The sequence below is a fragment of the Panthera pardus genome, unplaced genomic scaffold, assembly GCF_024362965.1.
Source record: "Panthera pardus isolate Hobbes unplaced genomic scaffold, ASM2436296v1 HiC_scaffold_3, whole genome shotgun sequence".
Lineage (NCBI taxonomy): Eukaryota > Metazoa > Chordata > Mammalia > Carnivora > Felidae > Panthera > Panthera pardus.
This window is the reverse complement of record NW_026526876.1, coordinates 19,516,643-19,538,093: the sequence shown is the minus strand read 5'-3', so window position 1 is coordinate 19,538,093 and position 21,451 is coordinate 19,516,643. Positions and strand designations below refer to the sequence as shown.

Sequence of the window (21,451 nt, the reverse complement as noted above, 5' to 3'; positions counted from 1 at the left end):
ACAAAGACGGACTTTGTGTCTGAGTGTGCGCCTCGCTCCAGCCGTGAGCAGCGCGCTGTGCCCGGCGCGTGTGCCTCTCGGGCGAGCCAGGACGAAGGTGACGGAGGCTAGGTGAGACGCACCGAGGTGGCCCCCGCGCCTGGCCGTGTGTGCGCGCTGGGACATGCGGGGCGGGAGAGCCCGCCTGCGAGGTGTGCTGGGCTGCCCCCCAAACCGCTTTCCGGAGGGAGAGGCGAGCCCGGAAAGTGAGTGCGCGTGAGTGCGCGCGCCCGCGGGCGGGGGCGTGGCAGTAAACAGCAACAACACTCACTCCAGCTCCGCCAGAAACTCGGTGCTCCCTCCTCGGCCGGAAAGTGCGCCTCGCCGGAGCCTGGAGGTGAGTCGGCTGGGGGAGGGCCGGACGGGCTTTGTTGCTGTGCAAACGGATTGCACATACCTGGAGCGCTGCGGCCGCCCGATAAGCGCTTGAATGGAGGTGATGTCACGGTGATGCCGGCGCCAGCCCACCCTCGCCCGGAGAAAGGAGCCGAGTGCGGGGAGAGGCCAGCGCTAGAAGGAGAGACCGAGCGCGGCCAGCTCAGCCCAGGTCCCGGGGAGAGGCAGGCCCTGCGCCCCGAGCCCCGAGCCCCCCGCCCGGGCCCCGCCACCCCAGGCCAGGACTGCGCCTGGCTCCGCGCCCCACGCCGAGTCCCTCTCCCCCCGCCCGCGCCCGGCTTGGCGCCGGAGGTGGCAGAGTCGGGCGGGCGGTGCGTCCCAGGTAAGGACTCCTGCCTTCCCGCTCCGCCCTCCCCTCCGCCGCCTGGGTCGGGCTGGCTGGCGGTGGGTGCGGGCAGAAGCCCGAGGGCGGAGGACCGGGGGCGGAGGACAGCGCCAACTCCGCTGGGTCGCAGAAACTTTCCAAACCGGAGCCGGCTGGGGGACGGGGGTGGGGGGAAGCCCGGCGCTGTCCCGAACCCCACAATCGGTGCCCCCTCCACTCCGGCCGCCTCTCTGCGTGAGTCCACCGTCAGCAGTGACTTATGGGCCGGCGCCCTCTCCGGTGCCCGTGGATGCGGAGGGCAGGCTTCTGTGGCCGGAGGGAATCGGTGAGAGAGGCTGGGTCCCTGCTCATTCTGTTCCGAAGGCCGGGGGAGCGCCGGTGTAGACCCCAGGAAGCGGGGAGGGAAATTCTCCGAATCTTCCTGTAGGAAGTTTGCAATCAGACCATCAAAGAGCCTCTACTTCTGGCAGCTTGGCTTCTAGATCCCTGCTCCACTCCCCACCCCCATGGCTTTTCCAGGGCCTTTTGCAGCCGCAGGGGTTGGGTAGCGCCCCTCCATCCACCCGCCAGCAGTTATACACCCCCGAGAAGCCAGTCATCTCAAAGGTCGCGATCTTGATCCTAAAGCACAGGGACCAGAATGTGTCACAATAGGGTTTTGTGCTTCTGGAGGTCCCCACCTTGTGTCTTTCTATGTTTGGGGTGGGGTGGGGGGGAATGTTGGGAAGTAGGGCACATTCCAGAGTGGCATTCCAGAGCAGACCCTTGGATTGAACACTTCCACGTTTCAGAATACTCAGGAAATTTTGGCCCAAAGGCCCACTTGATGTGGAGTCAAGGATGAGATTCCCAGAAGCCCCTCCCTCCCCAACCTGGAGACCCCTGGACCTGAGTAAGATGATATGGCCTAAGTACCTAAGTACCGGACTCCAGAAAGGGGGGGAGGGGAGTGGGGAGAAGGGAAGGAGGTAGGAGCACTGCAGGTAGGTCCTAGCGTTTCTCCTGCTGGTCTTCTCAGTGTTGGCAGACGGGGAGGGGGAGTTAGGAGGATGTTCTGTAGTATCCCTGGGTGAGCTTAGGTGCCTTTGAGGGGGCTATCAAAGGTCATGGCATCCTTAAATGTAACCACTGGCTGTGTGTCTTTATCTTACTCTGTATCCTTGAGCCTAAGAGATTCAGACCCGGGCAGTGAGAAGCCTATGGTGCCCTCTTCAGGATGGTCTCCCAGGCCCTAGGGGTTCTCAGATTCTGATGTGAATGGTAGGGGGTGAGGAAGGGGCTGTTCCAGAAAGGTGAGAGGGCCTGACCGCCTCTGATCAAGCCAGTCAGGGCCAGCTGGGCCTCTGAACCCACCGGTGCCTTGGAGGCCTCTCTGCTTCCCCCTGGAGAGGGAAAGAGGGAGGAAGGGGATTCTGGAACTGGATTGGGCTGACTCAGACCAGAGCTGGGGGCTGAGTAGCTCAGCTGGGGAAAGGCCGATTTCAGAGGTGATTAAAAATATTTGTATGACTGATTCCAGGGAGGTGAAGCAAAAGGGCCCCTTTGTCCAGAAAATAATCTGAGACTGGGCTATGCCGCAGCGGTGGTGTAGGAGAAATTCATGGGGCAGAAAGAAGTCCCCCTCCCCCTCCCGTCCTTGGTCCCACTGAGAATCTTGAAGCAAGGAGATGTGACTCCAGAATGAAGAAGGCAGGGGAGAAATGGGCACCGAGTCTGTTCAGCGAATGTTTTTTAAATGCCTCCTGTGTTCAAGGCACAGCGCCAGGTGTTGCAAGGATGCTAAGATAAACAGGTCTTGTCCAGTGCCCTCCCAAACCTTCCAGCCTCGGAGGGGAGACATACACACAGAATTTTAACCATCAAGGGTCAGAAGACAGCCGGGAAGTGCAGGGCTTAGGGACCCGGCGGAGGGAGAGTCTCTAGGCAGAGCTGGGTCCATTTCTAAAAAGTCCTTCCCCCTTCTCCACCATCTAAAAGATGGCATGGGTTGACTGGCTGAATCTGCACTCCTGGAGGTCAAAGGACCAGTGCTGAACTCTTTTGAGCTTCCTGCTCTAAATCTGCTGGCTTCCAGGGATCGCTGCCCTAGGCCTGAGTTGCTGTATTCCTATGTCTACCCTCACCCTTGAATTTCCAGGGGAATCAGAGAAATGGATTGAATCAGGGTGGGAATGGTTTGTTTCATCTGGGGCTGGTAAGTTTCAGGGCACCTGGGCAGTTTGGTCCCACAAGTTCCTGTTTCCTTCTTTGGAAGTTCCCACACTGGCAGTGCTGAGCAGCTAGGAGGCTGCTGGAATGCCATCAGGGTAAAGGCATGTACTCCAAAGCAAGATGGACCCAGAAGAATAAGTGACAGAGGGGTTGCAGAGCTAAATGGGACCGGGCTTGGGGTTTTTTTTGTAATGATATGGCTGTTATCAGATATGAACTTGTAGCGAATTGGTATCCTTTCCCCTCACCTCCACCCAGTCCTTAGATGTTATTTTGGAAACGATCTCCCAGACCTGTCCATTATGGCCTTGTTACCTTTGGCCAGGGGTGAAGGTGCCCTCAACAAATCGATTGCCTGTGCTTTTTGCCAGGTTGAAATTGTAAAGCACAGCCCTGGTTATGCCGCCTTGGTGCAAAAAACCAACCTTCCGTGGCTCCTCATTGCCTTCAGAAAAATGCCCCAAACTCCTTCCCTGTAGCATTTCTAGTCTGTCGCTAGCCACCTGCAGTCTCCCTTTACAAACTCAGTTCATACTTGAAATTGATTAAATACTGAATAAAACACTGTTGAAAGATCTTCTCCATTCTGTCTTTTCTGACCCCTCAGCGCAAGGCTTCCTCCTCTGTGTCTTGTGGCACCTTTTTCTCCCCAGAGGCAAATTCTGTTGTGGGGCACTTATTTTCTCATACCTTATCTCTCCTACTGGATTTTAAAAACCATCAAGTCAGGGACTGTATTTGTTCATCTTTGTAGTTTGCAGAGCTTGGGCTTTGTTCTCCTTCCCTCCCCTGGCCCCTCCCCCCTCAGATGCACAGTAAATATTTTCTGATTTAGAATAATCACCTGTTCTAAATGGGGACCCAGCACAAGGTGGTGGAGGGGGGAGAAGTGCTTGAAGATGTGCAAATACCTGGGGGCCAAATCGGAGTGGCTTTTCTCAGGGCTCACTTCCACATCTCCAACTTGACCACAAGTTCTGGTTGCTTTGCTGTGAGCCCCAAACGCCCAAGATGGGGTTAAATGCTTAGGAACCCATAGCATGTAATCGGCAAATTATATCCCCTGGAGTGGTTCAATGTTCCTCCTTACCCATGAATCCTCTGCTCTTTCTTTCCGGCACTTGTAAATATGGTTTATGCGTTATTGATTTACGATTACACAAAGTCTCCTACAAAAGCTTATTTAAATGTCGATGCAGGGGAAGGCACGGTGCTTTTGCACTACAAGTTAAGAGAAACTGAGCTCTGTGACCATGCAGTTTTTTAGGAACGCAGTAAAGATGTTAGTTTATGAAGAGTTAACGATAGGTCGTATCTGGGGGAAGGAAATAGCAAGCTTAACTGAAAAATGAAGTAGCTCAGAAGGTCGAAATATCGACGGTATTTTCAAGGGGCTTGTAGGATATGTATTAAAGGACTTTGAAAATTGATGCGCTTTTCTTATGTCAATTTCACTTTATCCATGAGTTTCTATTTTCCCTGATCCAGTAACAATACTCTTCCACTTCTCAATTATGGAGAGACGACGTTTCTACTGACTGGGATACAGGACTTTTGTTCACCTGTTAGAAATTGGGTAACGGGGTGGGGGGGGGGCACCTGGGTGCTCAGTTGGTTAAGCATCTGACTGTTGGTTTTGGCTCGGGTCATGGTCTCATGGTTTGTGGGATCGAACCCCACGTCGGACTCTGCTGACAGTGCACAGCCGGCTTGGATATTCTCTCTCCCGCTCTCTCTGACCCTTCACTGCTTGCTCGCTCACCCCGCTCGCTCTCTCTCAAAATAAATAAATAAATAAACAAATAAATAAATAAATAAATAAAAGAGAGATCAGGTTAACCAGGGATGGTGAAAACATACGGGGGTAGGTATCACCACCCCCAAAGGAGGAAGAAAGGAAGTGGGAAGAGGAGGATCATGCCATTCCCCCACGAGCCACTAGCGGTCATTATCAGCCCAGGAAAGCTTGGTTGCTGTCTTTCTGGAGGGTTCTATAGGACCCCAGAAGTGAGAGAGGAAGAGGCAGGGTTACAACTAGTTACTTGAACATAACGGGTGATATGATGTGCAGTACCTACGTTTCATAGTATTTTTGAACTTGGCTTTTTTTTTTTTTAAGTTTATTTATTTTGAGAGAGAGGGAGAGAGAGAATCCCAAGCAGGCTCAGCGGTGTCAGTGTGGAGTCTGATGCGGGGCTCGATCCCACGGACCGTGAGATCATGACCCGAGCTGAAATCAAGAGTCAGAGGCTTAACTGACCGAGCCACCCAGGCCCTTGAACTTGGCTCTTTAGAACATTTAGATTCTCTGTTCTCCAGGTAAATGTAAAGTCTCTCTTTGGACAGCTCACTGATTGGATGTTTCATTTCTCAAGAACCTGACACGTTCTTGACCTCCACTTCACACAGGGAACATCCAGCTGTTCTTGAGAGCGGGGGTTTCATTTTCTTTGCTGCTTAGCACTTGGTAGAGCCGCTGTTGGGACTGGTGCGATGCGGAGTATGTAGAGTGATCAGTTACCTTCCTGGTATGGATGAAAGATCTCTTTTTTGCCTTCTAGCCACTGCGCCTTAAAGTCTTCCATGACAGATGAGTTCTTGCATTGCCCTTGTCTGGTTCTTGCTTTTAAAATGTTAATGCCTCATAGGAGGATTTTTGCATGAAGTCATTAAATCCCTAGCTGAGAAATTCGTTTATTTTATCCTTGACTCCAGCAATTGAGCTAGACAAAGAAGTTTGGATTCGGAAGAGGAGAGCTGGCCTGAAAAGTGGGCAGATGAAGGGCAGAAAAGGGAGGTGACAGGGAGGAATCCAAGGGAACTGTCTTCTTCATCTTTTCTGGCCGCAGGCTGCACCCTGTCACGGGTGCTCGTTAAGTACGCGTTGCGTGAATGAGTACGTGGCAGATTGGCCATGGACGTGGGCGTCACAGGGGCAGAGTTGAGGGGCACGGCATCGGGCCTGTTGAACTCTGGGAGTCTCAGGGCAGAGACAAAGTGCTAAATGGGTGGTATGCTTGGTTTTGACTTGCTCACAAACCCTCACACCAGCTACCAGAGCTCAGGGAATATTCGGATGCTGGATAGGCTAAGGGAACAGGGAACCTGAAAATTCAGTGACACTTTTCTCCTTTTCCATGACGAGGGACAGAGATGACAAATGGGCTTCATCTCACTTGCCTCTCTGGTCAGTCGATAGGCCTCCCGGGAGTTCTGTGTCAAGAAGGATTCTGAAGCTCAGGGGACAGTCTCGTCATCAGCTTGCACTGGCTGCCCTGGTTCAGGAGAGGGGAAAGCAAGAGACCCGTGCATCCGAATCTGGCCGGCCTTGGAGGACTGATTTTACCTTTTCTTGCTCTATCTCTAGGGACCCAGCTGGAGCCTGGCCTGGGAGCCAGGATGGCCATCCCTAAAGCCTTGCTGACATGCCTGGGGCTGCCCCTCTTCCTATGCTCAGGGGCCCAGGCCCAGAATCATGTGCCACCCGGCTGCAGCCCGGACCTCAACCCCCTCTACTACAACCTGTGTGACCGCTCTGGGGCTTGGGGCATTGTCTTGGAGGCAGTGGCTGGGGCGGGCGTTGTTACCACTTTTGTCCTCACCATCATCCTTGTGGCCAGCCTCCCCTTTGTGCAGGACACCAAGAAGCGGAGCCTCCTGGGGACCCAGGTATTCTTTCTGCTGGGGACCCTGGGCCTCTTCTGCCTCGTCTTTGCCTGCGTGGTGAAGCCGGACTTCTCCACCTGTGCCTCTCGCCGGTTCCTCTTTGGAGTTCTGTTCGCCGTCTGCTTCTCCTGCCTGGTGGCTCACGTCTTTGCCCTCAACTTCCTGGCCCGGAAGAACCATGGGCCCCGGGGCTGGGTGATCTTCACCGTGGCCGTGCTGCTGACCCTCGTGGAGGTCATCATCAATACCGAGTGGCTGATTATCACGCTGGTCCGGGGCGGTGGCGAGGGCGGCCCTCCGGGCAACGGCAGCGCTGCCTGGACCACGGCCTCCCCGTGTGCCATCGCCAACATGGACTTTGTCATGGCGCTCATCTACGTCATGCTGTTGCTGCTGTGCGCCTTCACGGGGGCCTGGCCAGCCCTGTGTGGCCGCTTCAAGCGCTGGCGCAAGCACGGGGTTTTCGTGCTGCTCACCACGGCCACCTCCATCGCCATCTGGGTGGTGTGGATTGTCATGTACACTTACGGCAACAAGCAGCACAACAGTCCCACCTGGGACGATCCCACGCTGGCCATTGCTCTTGCCGCCAATGCCTGGGCCTTTGTCCTCTTCTACATCATCCCTGAAGTCTCCCAGGTGACCAAGGCCAGCCCAGAGCAAAGCTACCAGGGGGACATGTACCCGACCCGGGGCGTAGGCTACGAGACCATCCTGAAGGAGCAGAAAGGCCAGAGCATGTTTGTGGAGAACAAGGCCTTTTCCATGGACGAGCCGGCCTCAGGTAAGTGGAGGAATCCCCTCCCCACCTGCCCGTCTTTCCTTCTGCACTGCTTGTGGCAGGACACGGGGCTGTTTTCCTGGGCAGAATGGAAGTTTCTTGGGTTTATCTGTAATTTCCTGCCTGAAACTCCCTGAATTCCAGATTTGAAAAGTTTTTTTTTTTTCCTGTACTTTTTTTCATGAATGTATTTTCACTCTAAAATTTCAAACACCACGGATAAAACTCCCCTCCACCACCCAGCTGTCTTCCCAGTTCTACTCCATTCTTTCCTGTTCCGTCTTTAGAACGATAACCACTGATCGTGTACCTCCGCAAGCCTCAGTTTCCCCACTTGCAAAATGGGGCTGATAATGGTTCCTGTTAAATAGGATTCTTGCGAGGAGTAAATTCATGCATGTGCTCGGCACTAGGAAAGTACTCTAGAAGTATTAGCTATTAGCTGTGTGTATTGCCATTATTTTACTATTGTTAGTACCCTCCCAGGACTTGTTTTTCTCTTAGGTATACATTCATAGTCTTGGTTTCTGTTAAAAGTCTTCCCAGCTAAGATTTTCTTCTTTTTTTTTTTTAATCTTTATTTTTGAGAGAGGGAGAGAGAGACAGAGTGTGAGCAGGGGAGGGGCAGAGACAGAGGGAGACACAGAATCTGAAGCAACCTCCAGGCTCTGAGCTGTCAACACAGAGCCTGATGCGGGTCTCGAACTCACGGACCATGAGATCATGACCTGAGCTGAAGTTGGATGCTCAGCTGACTGAGCCACCCAGATGCCCCTCTTCTTTTTTTTTTTTAATGTTTATTTATTTTGAGAGAGAGAGAGAGAGAGATCCAGCAGGGGAGGGGCCGAGAGAGAACGAGAGAGAAACCCAAGCAGACTCCAAGCTGACATCATCGAGCCAGACGCGGGGCTGGAACTCACAAATCGTGAGATCATGACCTGCGCCGAAATCAGGAGTCGGACGCTTAACTGCTTGAGCCACCCAGGCACCCCAAGATTCTGTTCATTTTATTAAAAACTCTGTGCCACATACCAGTCTAAGCAGCACCCACTATCCAGCTGGCTTGTCCCCAAGCTCCTGTCACGGCTCTTTGTTAATGGGATGGGGCTGTCCTGTTGGAGCCCAGCACTAGGGGTACCGGCCAGCCATACAGCCTTGGAGGGGTCGGGCTGAGGGGGTTCTGGAATTGGAAGAGGCAGGGGTGGGTGAGGTTTCTGCAGCCTGTGCCAAGCCCCCTCTGGGAGTAGCTGGAGAAGCAGGCAGTGGGGGTGGGGTGGGGGATGATTCTCTGGGACCCTTGGCCAGTTGAGTTCCCAGTTTCCCAAGGGAAGAGTATTTCTCTGGCATTTGTTAGTCTAGCCGTTACTGAGCACCCACTGCGTGCCACGAGCCGCGCCTTTCCTGATGTGTCCTGTGGCGTGCGGTCTCGCGTGATTTCTTAGCCAGCTGGCTACAGCCCCTTCACCCGACATGACCAGGAACCGGAGGTACAGAGCCCTGACCCCCAAGCCCAGACTGGGCTGATTAAGATATTTGGGGGCTTAAGGCTTTAATGCCTGACTGTCAGTCACCAGCTCTGGGGTCTCTGCTAGAGGTGCGAGCCAGAGGCAGGAAAAGCTCTAGAATTAGAACTCCCTGCCTCTTTACAAACTGAGACGCCCATAATCTCGATCTGGGGGAAAGGAGTGATCCTTGTCCTGCCTGGCACTTGACCTTTGATCTGCCCACTGGGGTGGCCCTGGGCACAGGTGCACATACCAGAGCAGGACCGATTGAGCGCTTTGCGGGGGAGGGGGATGGGGCAGGGGGGAATTGGTGAGGCTGGGGGGGGGGGGGGCGGGGCTTGTGTGCACACTTGGGCAGGACCTTCCCTGCCCACCTCTGCTGCCTGGCCCAGAAGCCCCAGCAGTACTCAGCCTTTGTCCTCTCAAGGCGAACACTTCTGGGGCTGTGAGGTTTTTCTTTTTCTTTCTTTTTTTTTTTTCTAAATGGAAAAATCAATGGAGCCGACCCAGCACTTAGGAAGCCAGCCCTGTATAGTTGTGGTCCCTCAGAGCCGCGGGCCATCAGTCTGCAGGAGACAGACAGCCGCCCGCCTCTCCTTGAGGCACAGCCTGCTCTCGGGCCCCAGGGGTTGGTCAGCAGCTTTCCTCCGACACCCTGGGAACCCCAGCAGGGGAGAACAGATCGGGATGCCAGCTGGGCCAAGGCCTGGGGAGGTATTCCTGGAACTGAAAATCATTCTGGAAACTTGCCAGCGTGCCACAGGACGGGAGGTACACTCAGTCCTCCTGGTGGGGCTCTGGGCCGTGGGGTCCTGGAGGGTCAGCATCCAGTTCTGCTTTGTGACGACGTGAGGAGTCTCAGGCTGTGGGGTCTCTGCTGTGCCTACCCTAGTGTCTAGCAGCTGGCCTGCAGTGATAGAGGCCAGCGCTGGAGCCTGGCCATCTTGGAAGGCGGCCGAATGAAGGCCCATGTGCCCCTCTTGGCCTCTGGCCCCGCAGGGCGGATGGGGATGTGGAGGTTGCTGACAGGAGCAGTTTTCTTTGCTGAAGTGGGGGGAGGGGGTGGTCCTCACACGGCAGGGAGGCCTGAGGGGAAGGCAGGCAACATCCTGCTTGCCTTGATTCCCGACAGAGGCATGCTGGGCTCTTGAGGGGCCCCCACACCTGCAGCCTTACCTCCAAGCTGGCCAACCCCGGCCAGGCTTCCTCCCTGGGTTCGATGTCCTCCCTGGGCAGGTGAGACCCCCCCCCCTTCCCTCTGTGTGCTCCCCTTGGGGAGCCCTGCCTGAGAGTCCAGCCTCCAAACGGCTCCTGTGTTTCTTCGCAGCTAAGAGACCGGTGTCCCCATACAGCGGGTACAATGGGCAGCTGCTGACCAGTGTGTACCAGCCCACCGAGATGGCCCTGATGCACAAAGGCCCGGTGAGTGGGGTCCCAGGGTCTCCGTGACCCTGCTGGGGTCACGGAGCCCAGCCTGAGCGGGCAGGTGCAGAGGCCGTGTGGCCAGCGCAGGGTGGGGTATGGATGGAGAAGGCTGGCTTCTCCCTCTGATGCATCAGGCTCAGGGAACCAAGCGGGGCTCCTGATGCCCTTTTTCCGGAGTTGTATACACCGCCCTCAGCTTCACCGCAGTGGGACCTGCCCTGTGTCATGGAGCGTCGCACGGTGACTGGGGTCCCTTGCTGTGGAGAATGCAGAATAGGCCCTCTTTGAGCTGGTGGAGGTGCCAGCTTTACCCTAAGCAGCTTAGGGAAGGACAGAGGAAGGTCTCAGCCAGGTAGGTAGGTAGGTGTCATTCTTTGGTGCCCCCAAAGGCACAGAGGACCCCAAAGCAGATCCAGGTTAGTATTAACTCCTCGACCACAGCTGTCCCAAGAGGGCCCAGGCTCCCTTCCCCCCACAGGCAGGAGGAGGCAGCTCTCAACCTCACCCCCCCACCCCCCAACAGTGGGTTCTGGAAACCAGATGCTCCATTAGCCAGCGGGGGGTGGGAACAGGAAGACAGGGGTTTAGATTTTCACTCACTCCATATATGTTCCTTCTCCCGGGCTGGCAGTCACTGTGGGGAGAGGTCAGTGACCCGCCTTGGCAGGATGCTGGGAACCGGAAACGAGGGAGGTCAGCGGGGTGGTGTTCTCATCCCGCCCCCCTTCCCTGCCGTGAGCCCCTGGGGTGGGGGGCAGGGTGCAGTGAACATCTGAAACTTACAGTCCCAGACCCTTCCTTCTCCCGAAGCTGAACCTGTGAACCTGCAGCCGGGCACTGGGAGGGGAGGGAGTCTCTGAAGGACATCGAGTTTGCTGGTTACAGCCTCCGAGGCTGTGGAACCCCTCCCTCTCCCCCAGCCCTGGATCCTTCCTTCAGCGGATGCCCCAACCTTGCCACCCTTCACTCACCTGTGCACCTGAGTCCTGCTTCCCTGAGTTGCGGGTAGGATCTGGACGGACAGGGATATTTTCTCTGATGTGGTGATTCTCAAAACGTGGTCTCCAGATTCCTCAACCCCCCCGCCTCCCGCCCCCAGCATTACCATCACCGGGGAACTTGCTATAAATGCAAACTGGATGGGGCTGGTGGTTAGCATCTCTTCAGTGGTATCATCTTGATAACTTGGAATCTGCCACATGGGGAGTACCCGCCCACAGAAATCAGTGGAACGTTCCCTCCCTCCTCACCCCAGGTAAACATTTACCAGGCCACCACTGGGTTGGATCCTGACTAGGTGTCGGCTGTGGCTTAACAAACTGCCCAGGTGATTCTGTTGCACACCCAGGTTGGAGAACCACCCATCTAGATGTCCCTGGAGCTAGATGTCCCCCCAGGGGAGCTGGGGGTTGCAAACCAGTAGGAGGAGCACCCGGGGCCCGAACCTGGGTGCAAACGAGTGGAAGGACCAGCCGGTTCTGATGAGACAGAAGGCGGCTTGGGACCCTGAAGCGGCAGGGGTTTCGTGGTGGGTCTTTCTGTAGCGATAAGGCAGGTGGGGCAAGGAGTTCACCTTCCCTCCAGGGTGAGAGCTGGGCCGGGTGCCTCTGGGCCCTTCTCACCCCACAGTTGTCTCCCCCCCACAGGAATAGGGTCATCACAGCTCTAGCCAGGTTCCGGGCAGAGAATTTGTTTTGTGTGTGTGTGTGTGTGTGTGTGTGTGGTTTTTTGTTTTTGTTTTGCTTTTTTGTTCTTCAGTTTATTTTGAGAGAGAAAGAGAGAGAGATGCAGGAGGTGCAGAGAGAGGGAGAGAATCCCAAGCAGGCTCTGTGCCAACAGTGCAGAGCCCGATGTGGGGCTCGAACTCACGAATCCAGAGATCCTGAAGATCCTGATCTGAGCTGAAACCCAGAGTCAGACACTTTCACCGACTGAGCCTCCCAGGCGCCCCGAGAATTTGGGTTTTAAGTCTCCACATCTGACTAGCCGGCCCAGGCTTCAAGATGAGAAACGTGGGCTAACCGAAGGCCGTCCTCGGCCAGGCAGACAGCAGCTGTGACTGCCGGGCGGTGTAGTGCCATTTGGAGGCCTCCAGGAAGAGTCTGGGGAGACGGGTGCCTGGGAGCGTTACCAGGCAGGCAGTTGCACTCAGTATGTGGTTCACCCTCCACTGGGCCCCAGGATTTCCCTAAGGCATTGGGAGCAGGAGGGAGGGGGCTTGAGCAAAGGGTCCTTCGGAGAATAATAGTGAAGCCCCAGGACTGTCTGAGGTGACAGGCGCCTCCTCTGTGTCTAGAGGCCTGGAGCTCTGCAGGGTGAGGCTTGAGGTCAGAGGCCAGCCCCTCTGCTTCCAGAAGTGGGGACACTGCTGGGGGAGGCGGTGGGGGGGAGCAGGGAGGGGGCAGCTGGCAGGCATGGCCCCGCAGGAAGCAGAGTGTTTGTGCGTCCGCCCTGGCGGAACCTGGCTGTGAGACCTCCTGTCCTTCCTTCCAGTCTGAAGGAGCTTACGACGTCATCCTCCCACGAGCCACCGCCAACAGCCAGGTGATGGGCAGTGCCAATTCCACCCTGAGGGCCGAAGACATGTATGCGGCCCAGAGCCACCAGGGAGCCACATCGCCGAAAGACGGCAAGAACTCCCAGGTCTTTAGAAACCCCTACGTGTGGGACTGAGTCGGCGGCCAGGAGAAGGCAGGCAGATTTGGGGAGGGCCCTGCGGGGACCTGGCCCGGGAGAAGAACCCACTGCTCTCCTACTTCCCTGACCCCTCAGTGGCTCCAGGCGACTGTGCCCCAGAGCCAGGAAAGCCCTCCCTGTCTGCCAGTGTTTGGGCGGGTGCAGGGAGGGGGTGTCCCAGGGCCCCCCACTCCCCCCCCGACTCCTCGGTGTTTGTGGAGTTGAGAAGCTCACCTTAGCTTCATGCTCCAGCCAGATAGTGTTCTTCTTGGGGGTGGTGGCCAGTCAGTGCCAACACTTTCTGGAATCTTCCAAGAGATTCCTGCAACCTCGAGAGGTTTCTCAGGAGCGTCTGTCCTGGGTCTTGCTCCTCTGTGAGGAGCAAGGGTGCCTAATAAACACGTTTTTGCTTTATTAGCCCTTCTTCTGGGAATGTCGTTTCTGACCTGGGCTCTTGGTCACCGAATGGGCCTCCTCCTTTTACGGGCTGTGGGTGGTTCCTCTTTCTCCCTCCAAATCCAGTTCGTGTGAAAGCTGCTGCCGATGTTTCCTTCCATGCAAGCAAGTAGCTGACGCCTGTACCCAGGGAAGGAGTCTGCAGCTGAGCCTGGGTAACCCTGCAATTAGAACGAATTTGGGGCCCAGCTCCTGTGTGGGGTCTAGTCCAGCTCTGGGTTTATCTGAAATCAGGCAGTTTTCCTCCAGGACCCCCTCCACCTGCCATACGTGAGGCCAGAGCAGGGAAAGCAGGGGCCCGCCATCAGGCAGCTCTGTGGGTAAGGTGTGGGTAAGGGAAGCTAGGCCGACTTCAGACCCTCTTCGGGGCAATGGCCGTCAAGGTCCTTTAGGGGACGAGGCGGAGAATCGTCGCCTCGTGCCATTAGAGCACACTGTGCACTGGGACTTGTTTACAAAGTGGGTTTCCAAAGGTGGAAAGGGTCGGCCGGTTCTGGTTGGTTTCATCCCTGGGCAGTTATTAACATGTTCACTTGCTCAGTCCTTTACTGTAAACACAGCCTTTCCACATCAGCTCATTTTATTTTTTATTTAAAAAAAAAAAATGTTTTTTAGCGTCTATTCATTTTTGAGAGAGAGAGAGAGACAGAGCGCAAGCTGGGGAGGGGCAGAGAGAGAGGGAGACACAGAATCCCAAGCAGGCTCCAGGCTCCGAGCTGTCAGCACAGAGCCCGATGGGGGGCTTGAACCCACAAACCGCGAGATCTTGACCTGAGCCGAAGTCAGATGCTTAACCGACTGAGCCACCCAGGTGCCCCCACATCAGGTCATTGTAAACCTCGTAGCTGTCCAGAAAGATGGACAGGACAGTATTCTGTCCTCTTTGTGGTCAGCATCCCAGAATCGTGCCATTGTAGGGTTGGACAGGGCCTTAGAGGCAAGTTAGGGGTTTCGAGGTCTTGGGCCCTCTCACAGGTAAACAGACTGAGCCAGAGAGGCCACACAGCCTCTAGAAGTGGCCACCCCAAGACCGGCCAGGTTGTCTTCGAGACCCATCTTCCTAGGCCTACCCTGGGATGGCCAGTAGGCCCCAGTGGCCGGGGCCTGGATGAGCGCAATGCTTTGACCCTTGAACACCGGCTCAGGGCTTTGCGAAGGGGCTGCCAAACCCGCCCCTCCCAAGCTTGGGAATGTTTCTCCCCAGCTGGTCAGAAGCTATTTTCTGACACCGGTTGCAGGGAAAAAACAAATGTCTCTATTGGAAGGGAGAGAAAGGTTGCCGGAAGAAAAACAAACTTCTCCCAGAGTTTCCCTTCTATGTCAGATTGCACCAGCCCCCCCGGGGCCTCAGACACTTTTTTTAGTAAAAGTCAGTGCTTGGGCCCCGAGCGGTAGGGGGGTCCCCTTTGACTCTTGTTCTTTCTGGTTGCTTTAGGCTCAGTCCCCGCAAAATAAAACAAGATGGTAGAAGCCCTCCTCCCTGAACCACACGCCGTCCTGATGTCCTCAGGCCTCTGTCCAGGCTGGGCAGGGCCCAGCACCTCTCCCGCCCTTGTCATTGGAGCTGGGAGGGACCGGAGGCCACCACCCTGAAGCAGTGGACTGAGTGGGTACCTGTGAAGCCCCGAGGTGTGTGGCTGGGGCCCCAGGGCCAGCCCAGCCTTTCCTGGTCCCCAAGTGACTGAGGCCACAAGGATCTGCAGAACTGCTAGGCCTGCCTCCGTCCCCCGTCAACGCCCTTCCCCCCCAGTCACAGCCCATGTGTCCCCATGCTGTGGTTCTCCAGATGGCCATCCTCAGATGCCCTGTCTTCACGCCCTGGGCCTTCCGGCTGTTTTGGTGTCCAACATCAGCTTGCCCCGCCTGCGCCTGGGTGAATCTCCTCCGTGAGTGTTGGGAGCAGAGCCCTGGCAGAACTTGGCTCCCGTCTTTCTCATCAGGGCCTCCTGCCGCCACCTGGACCGTGGAAGGCCCCTGAGCTGGGACAGAGCTCAGCCTGAGGCCTACGCAGACACCGCTCCTCTTCACGGCTTGTGGGTGCTGGATCTCAGCCCCTTTGGTGCTTCCCTCACGTGCCCCTTTACGCCACAGCCCCATGCCTTCCCCACCTGCAACCGACCGGGGTGCATCGAGGCACAAGGTGGGGTCTGGGGCCGCATTCTCAGGGGCCGGTTGAGAGTCCCAGGCCACGTGGGTTGGGGTCTCAGCTGCTCACAGAACTGGGACTTGGCTGAGGTACACATCTCTGCTGGCAGTGTTCTCTCCCATGACATGCTCCAGAGGGTCCTGATGGCCACGGAGGGAATGGAGGGGGGGGGCATCCTTTAGGACCTGATGACGGTGGCACCGAGGACGGAGATGTGTGTACAGCTGGAGACTCGTGGGGACGAGGTCTTCTGACTTGGTCCTGCCCTCAGGTACCAGACAGAGCGGGCTGGTCTGAGGGGGCCTCCCCTGGCGCATGGCTGGAGCTCAGTGCTCAGCGCAAGAGTTGCCTCTGGGGGCCCAGGGTGAGGCAAAGAACCAGAGTAGGACCTGACCTTGCCCTGTAGTCCGCCCACAGCTCTCCAGCGCTACCCTCCTGCCCCTAAGCAGGCTGTGCCTTTGTTAACTGGAATATTTTTCCGGAGCTAAATTGGGCTAACAGGTCCTGCAGAGAGAGTAGCCATAGACTGTGTGTGACAGCACGTCCCCCCCCCCCCCCCCCATTACCAATCCCTGTACTGGGTTACTTACCTCCATGAATGGTGCATTACGTCCCTCTGATGGAGGGGAAGGGGGAGCTCTGTGCACCTCAGGCTTCTCTTGATCTAGGTTAGCGGCCCCAAGATCCCTCACAGTGAATAAAGGCACTGTCTTTGCTTTTCAAAGTGATAGTCTCCTGTGAGTCCTGGCCCCGCCAGGCAGTCCCGAAGAGCAGCCTGCGGTGAATGTGGGTTTGTTCATAGCCTGAGTCCTCCAGGGATCCATGCGTAGGCTTGGGAAGATGGGCTCCTGAAAGATACAGGCTACCCTGGCTTAGTTAGGGACACCCAGTGGCTCTGCTCCCTCTAGTCCTTGGCCAACTGGAGACAATAGGTGTGTTTTTAGGAGAAAGGTGCCTTCCCCCAAGTGGTCCAGCTACATCACAAACGAGCCTGGAATGGAAAAAAACTAGAAGAGTCTAGAACCTGTTGCCGGTGACATCAGACCTTGGTAAATTTCACACCGACCAGCCACTCAGCTGGAAGCAGAGTAGGTTGGACCCTCACTGCTCAGAATCAGATGACTTCATCCTCTGTGAGGAATTATAACCACAGAAACCCGGTGTGTTCGTTGAGAATTTTTCTGGGATTTCATAATACATATTTGTAACCTAGTCTCTTTGCCTTCTAGACCAATCGAGGCTGTTTGATTCCAACAAACTTTCTCTTGGTTAGGGATTTATTCTAAGGGAGGAAACTGAGCCTCCCAAAACAGCCAAAATGCGTGGCCCCGCCCGCACCCCCACAAGGTCTGGGAATGTAGGGATGGGGCGACAGAGGAGGACAGCCCCTCTCATAGTCCTGGGGCAGCCTGGTATGCTGGAGGCCATCACTGAAATACGAGAGCTCCTGGGAAGGCAGACAGGGCCAGGGGATGATCAGTACCTCCCCTGAGAACCTGCCAAGGGCCGTGCCCGGCACACTGCAGTTTTGGTTCCCTGTAATGGTTTACACCTCACATAAGAGCAAGAAACAAACAGGCGAAGTGACTTGCCTGGGGTCATGTCTTCCAACCCGTTCTCACCAAACCTAGCCCTTTTCTCTAGCTCCATGGGGTCTGCAGAGATCAGACTCAAGTTCAAGTGACCAGATTTTGTTTCCGGTCTGCCGTGTGCCTCCTGGGCCCTCCCGGAAGCTGCAGCCCCCGCTTCACAGCAGCCACATGAATTATTTAGTACCTGCGCCTGGCAGGGTAATGTTCTGACCTCACCCTCGCCCTTGGGTTGAGGGCGCGGCTCTGACCTTCCTCTCACTGAAAAAGGGATACTAACGGGTGGAGGCTGGGGTGCTGGACCCCTCTGTGGGGTGCGGGTGAATGAAAGAGGTCCGGGGAAGGAAATGAGGACCAGAAACCAACTGCCCTGTCAGCCGGAAGCAGTTCCGCAAAGAGAGCGTGACCCAGGTATCAGACAGGTACGGGTTCGGATCCCATTGCTTGCTTAACTAGCTGTGTGACCTTGGGCAGCTCCGTTTGCTCACGTGTAAAACGGAAGTACTAATACCCCGAGTTGGTTTTTAGTGTTCTAGCTCCTCAAGTTCATTCTGTGAAAGTCACAGCCAAGGCAGAGCTTCCAGGAGCTAGCCGTCTAGTGTTTTCTGCCTAGACACAATGGTTTCTAGGCCAGATTTCGCTGAATGCTGTCCTCCAGAGGGTCCCCCAAAGGTCCCAGGGAGGTTGGGGTAGCGGGTTGCTTGGATTGGAGGGGGATGCTAAGGAGAGGGACAGACCTCCCCTGGCAGTGGTTGACAATCCAGGTTTTCAGAGGGTCACCTGGGGCACCGGAAGTCAAGAAACCACGCTGAAGAGGGGGGATTGAACTGCTTTCAGTCCACAGCAAATGTTTACCGAGCTCCAACTCTGGGGACTCACAGCCTAACTCCTCCTTTGCCAAGTCAGACGCGAGGGCTGAAGTGGATGTGGTGGCAGCGGGGTCCCTCCTGGATCCGTACCGGTCGGTCGGCCTTAGGCAGGTGGATCACGCTTCCACCAGCGGCCGCTCCCCGCCCCCCAACACGGCTCCACGCTCCTCAGGTGGGACCTGGTTCTTACTGGCTCCTCTGACTCTGCCTCACTTTCCTCATCTGTAAAATGGACCCCGAGCCTCCAGCTCTGCTTAAGCCGTGGAGGTGAGGCCCCCGGCAGTTTGAGAGGTGACCCCAAAGCACACGCTGTGCTGAGGGGGCGCCCTCGCGTCCTCAAGGTCTGGCGCAGAACTGGGTGCACGCAGGACTGTCCCTGGAACAGAGATGCGGGGGCCCGAATCCCAGTGGCTTTCCGCTCGGTCCCCAGGCCCCTTCAAGCCACGGCCGGGGGCGCCCGATTCCGACCCGGCCGCCCAGAGTGAGCACGAAGGCTTCAGCATCCGGCGGGGCCGGGGGCCTGCGAAGGTTTTAGGGAGCCGTTAGCCGAGCGCTCCCGCCGCGGCCCTGCCCTCCGGGGCTCCAGGCGGAAGGCGCCGGCTCCCGAACGCAGTCGGCCGCCGCCGCCACCGCACCCAACCCACCTGGCGTGCTGGGACGTGGGGGTGGGGACCGACTCGGGGCTCTGACGTCACTCTCGCGGGGGCCGCCCCCAGCCAACCCCAGGCCGCCTCCCGCGCCCCGCCCCGACCTCCCTGCAACCCGATCCCCCTCCGCCGGGACGAGCCGGCCCCGACCGGCTGGCTCCGCTTCCACCGCCAGCTGGGAGTGGGCGGTAGCGTGGCCCCTCCCCAGCCCGGGGGCCTGGCCCAGACCCTCTGCTTCCGCTCAGCCTCCCCTCCCGTGATTGCAGTCCTTTGTGACTTTTTTCCTGTGCCCTCCCGGTCTGTTCGGCCCCAGACGCAGGCCAATACCTGTCGCGGTCATCCCGGTGTCTCTGGGCCCTGAACGAAGCCGGGGCCCAGGCAAGTAGGTCTTTGTCCCCACGAGGCGGAATCCCTTCCGGGAGGAGCGCTGGGCTCATTACCTTTGCATTGCGGGTTGCGATGGGGCCCCGCGCGCTGGGAGCACCATCGCGGCCTCGGGGCTGCCTCCAGAACAGAGTTTCTGAGCCTCAAACCACTGACATTGGGCCCGGATCGTTCTTTGTGGTGGGTGCTGCCATGTGCATTGTAGGATGCTAGCATCCCTGGCCTCTACCTGCCAGATACTCAGTATCATCACCATCCCCCTAGTTGTGACAACCAAAAATATCCCCAGACATCGCCCAGTGTCACCTGGGGGCACACTGGCTTGGGTTGAGAAACACTCCCCTGGGGTATTACAGTGGCCGTGGATCCTGCTGCCCACAGAGCAGGGGGTCCTGAGCCGGGACTTCTGCCAGCGGGGTCTCTGGGACAGCATTCCTGGATCCCCTTCTCCACGAGGGTTTACAGATGCCTGTGGCCAACCTAGGGACTGTGACCGCTGGCCTGACAGCATTTGGGCAGCATGGTGACCAGCCTGCTCCGCTCGCTGTGCAAACACCTTCTGGCCCCTGCCCTGATGTGAGTGCTGGCGGAGACCAGGGACAGAGAAACTCGGTGAACTCGGTGTTCCTCTGTAGCAGCCGGTAGTTGGGCACCAGAAAGAGACAGGGTGTGTCTGTGTCAGTCAGGCAGCCTCAGGGGTTGGTGGAGAGGAGGTGGGGGAGGGGACGCAGTGGGCTGAGGCCACCAACCAAGCCCAGGGGCTGTCAGGTCTGAGGGTTAAGGGAGCATCCTGGTCAGCTGGGGTTCAGATGTGGACTCTTGGGGGCCGACCAGATGTGGCAGGGCTCAGTCTCTCTTTCCACAGGGGAGGCAAAAACCAGGCTCTCTCTCTCTCTCTCACACACACACACACACACACACGCACATACACGAGCATGCATGTGCACACACATGGAGGTTGGGGGGCCAGGTAGGGGAGCAGGGTTTTAAAGGACAGAAATAAATCAGTCCCAGCTGGAGAAGATTCGTTCTGTTCCTTAACCAGGGCTGTTTGGGGGTGGTCATCAAGATGGCCTCAACATCAAGATGTTGGCATCAGATTCCAGCAGCATCTGCCCCCCATCCCCCACGCAAAGTAGAGTTTCCAAAAGAATCCAATCCCATACTTAGAGGGGAAGGTTTTAACAGTGGCCCCTCCTCATAGATATTCATATCTACCTGTATTTGCACAAGGAGTCAGGGGCGCCTGGGTGGCTCAGTCGGTTAAGAGTCCGACTCTTGGTTTCAGCTGACAGCGCGGAGCCTGCTTGGGATTCTGTCTCTCTGCCCCTCTCTCTGTGCCTCCCTTGCTCATGCTGTCTCTCAAAATAAATAAATAAACTTTAAAAACAAAACAGAGAGTCACAAGTCCCCATACCAGTGTAAAGTGGAGGGGGTGGGTCACCGGGGCCAGGCTCGTGAAGGTCAGGAGAACTTTTGACTGTTTTCTTGCTCCCTCCTTCTATCCCTCCCTCCTTCCCCTTCCTCTTTCCTTCTCCATGAGAATAAATTGTGTATTTTTAAAAAAATTGATGTGAGAAAAGAAAAGGAACCCCAAGGTGAGCTCACCTTGTAGCATTCCCCACTCCCCGGACGTGACCCCACCCACTGGTATTGTCAGTGCTCACCCTTCACAACCGCCAGACCTCAGCCGTCCTTGGCTGCACCTCTCACGCCCCGCCCTCCGAGAAAAATAGGCAGCTTTCACCCTGCCTCTGTTTTTTTTTTTTTCTTTTTTTTTTTTTTCCAGAGCATTCTCCCCTTGGGAGGACTTTTGAGGAGGTTGTAGATGGAGGGCCCGGTAAGGCAGAATGTGTTCATGGCATGTAGGTGCATGGGACCCCCGCCTCCACGCCCACTCCCCACCCCAACCTTGCTCAGTAGCTGCAGTTCTGAGGACACTGAGTTAGATTTGCAGAGAATACAGACGTGGGAATGACTTCTGACTCACTCATTCATTCGCTCATCAGTCCTTCCTCAATGTTTATTAAAGGCTGCTCCCTGCCATCACGCTCATGAACGTCAGGTCCCACCTTGAACTCCAGCACACAATTCTCCCTCCTCCTCGGGGATCCGTGAACCCCACCTCCCGGGGCACTTCAGCCACACACCTGCCCCGGGGATCTCTGGGAGGGGCTGTCCACCCTCTGCGTGAATTCTGCAGCTACTCATCAGGTGCCGTCTTGTTCTCAGGCTGCGAGGACAAAGCCACACCCTGTGTGTGCAAGTATCTGTGTACCCATGTTGGGAGATGGGGGCTCACATGGGAGAGGCTGTGTCTCAGATCCCAGTGTGGA

At 56.5% G+C, this 21,451-nt stretch overlaps 1 protein-coding gene across 4 annotated transcripts; it reads left to right on the top strand.

Moving 5' to 3' along the window:
• The first annotated feature begins 258 nt into the window (after positions 1-258).
• On the top strand, positions 259-16,838 carry GPRC5C (G protein-coupled receptor class C group 5 member C). Of its 4 annotated transcripts, XM_053893389.1 has the most exons (7): positions 423-757; positions 6,339-7,421; positions 10,251-10,345; positions 12,842-12,991; positions 13,547-13,635; positions 14,916-15,897; positions 15,964-16,838. In XM_053893389.1, exons 1-5 carry the CDS (start codon positions 490-492, stop codon positions 13,553-13,555), a joined length of 1,605 nt encoding a protein of 534 aa, XP_053749364.1. In that variant the 5' UTR covers positions 423-489; the 3' UTR covers positions 13,556-13,635; positions 14,916-15,897; positions 15,964-16,838. The 4 variants fall into 4 exon arrangements, with proteins under 4 accessions (XP_019321899.1, XP_053749364.1, XP_019321902.2 ...); XM_019466357.2 differs by lacking the exon at positions 13,547-13,635; XM_019466354.2 differs by lacking the exons at positions 423-757; positions 13,547-13,635; positions 14,916-15,897; positions 15,964-16,838 and adding an exon at positions 259-376 and having other exon boundaries at positions 12,842-13,441.
• Positions 16,839-21,451: the final 4,613 nt, after the last annotated feature.

Bases quoted from the DNA above. Each gene is read 5' to 3' on its own strand.
- GPRC5C (XM_019466357.2), top strand. From the start codon at position 490: ATGCCGGCGCCAGCCCACCCTCGCCCGGAGAAAGGAGCCGAGTGCGGG. The intron at 758-6,338 runs GTAAGGACTCCT...CTCTATCTCTAG, and splicing joins GGGCGGGCGGTGCGTCCCAG to GGACCCAGCTGGAGCCTGGC. The intron at 10,346-12,841 runs GTGAGTGGGGTC...CCTTCCTTCCAG, and splicing joins CCCTGATGCACAAAGGCCCG to TCTGAAGGAGCTTACGACGT.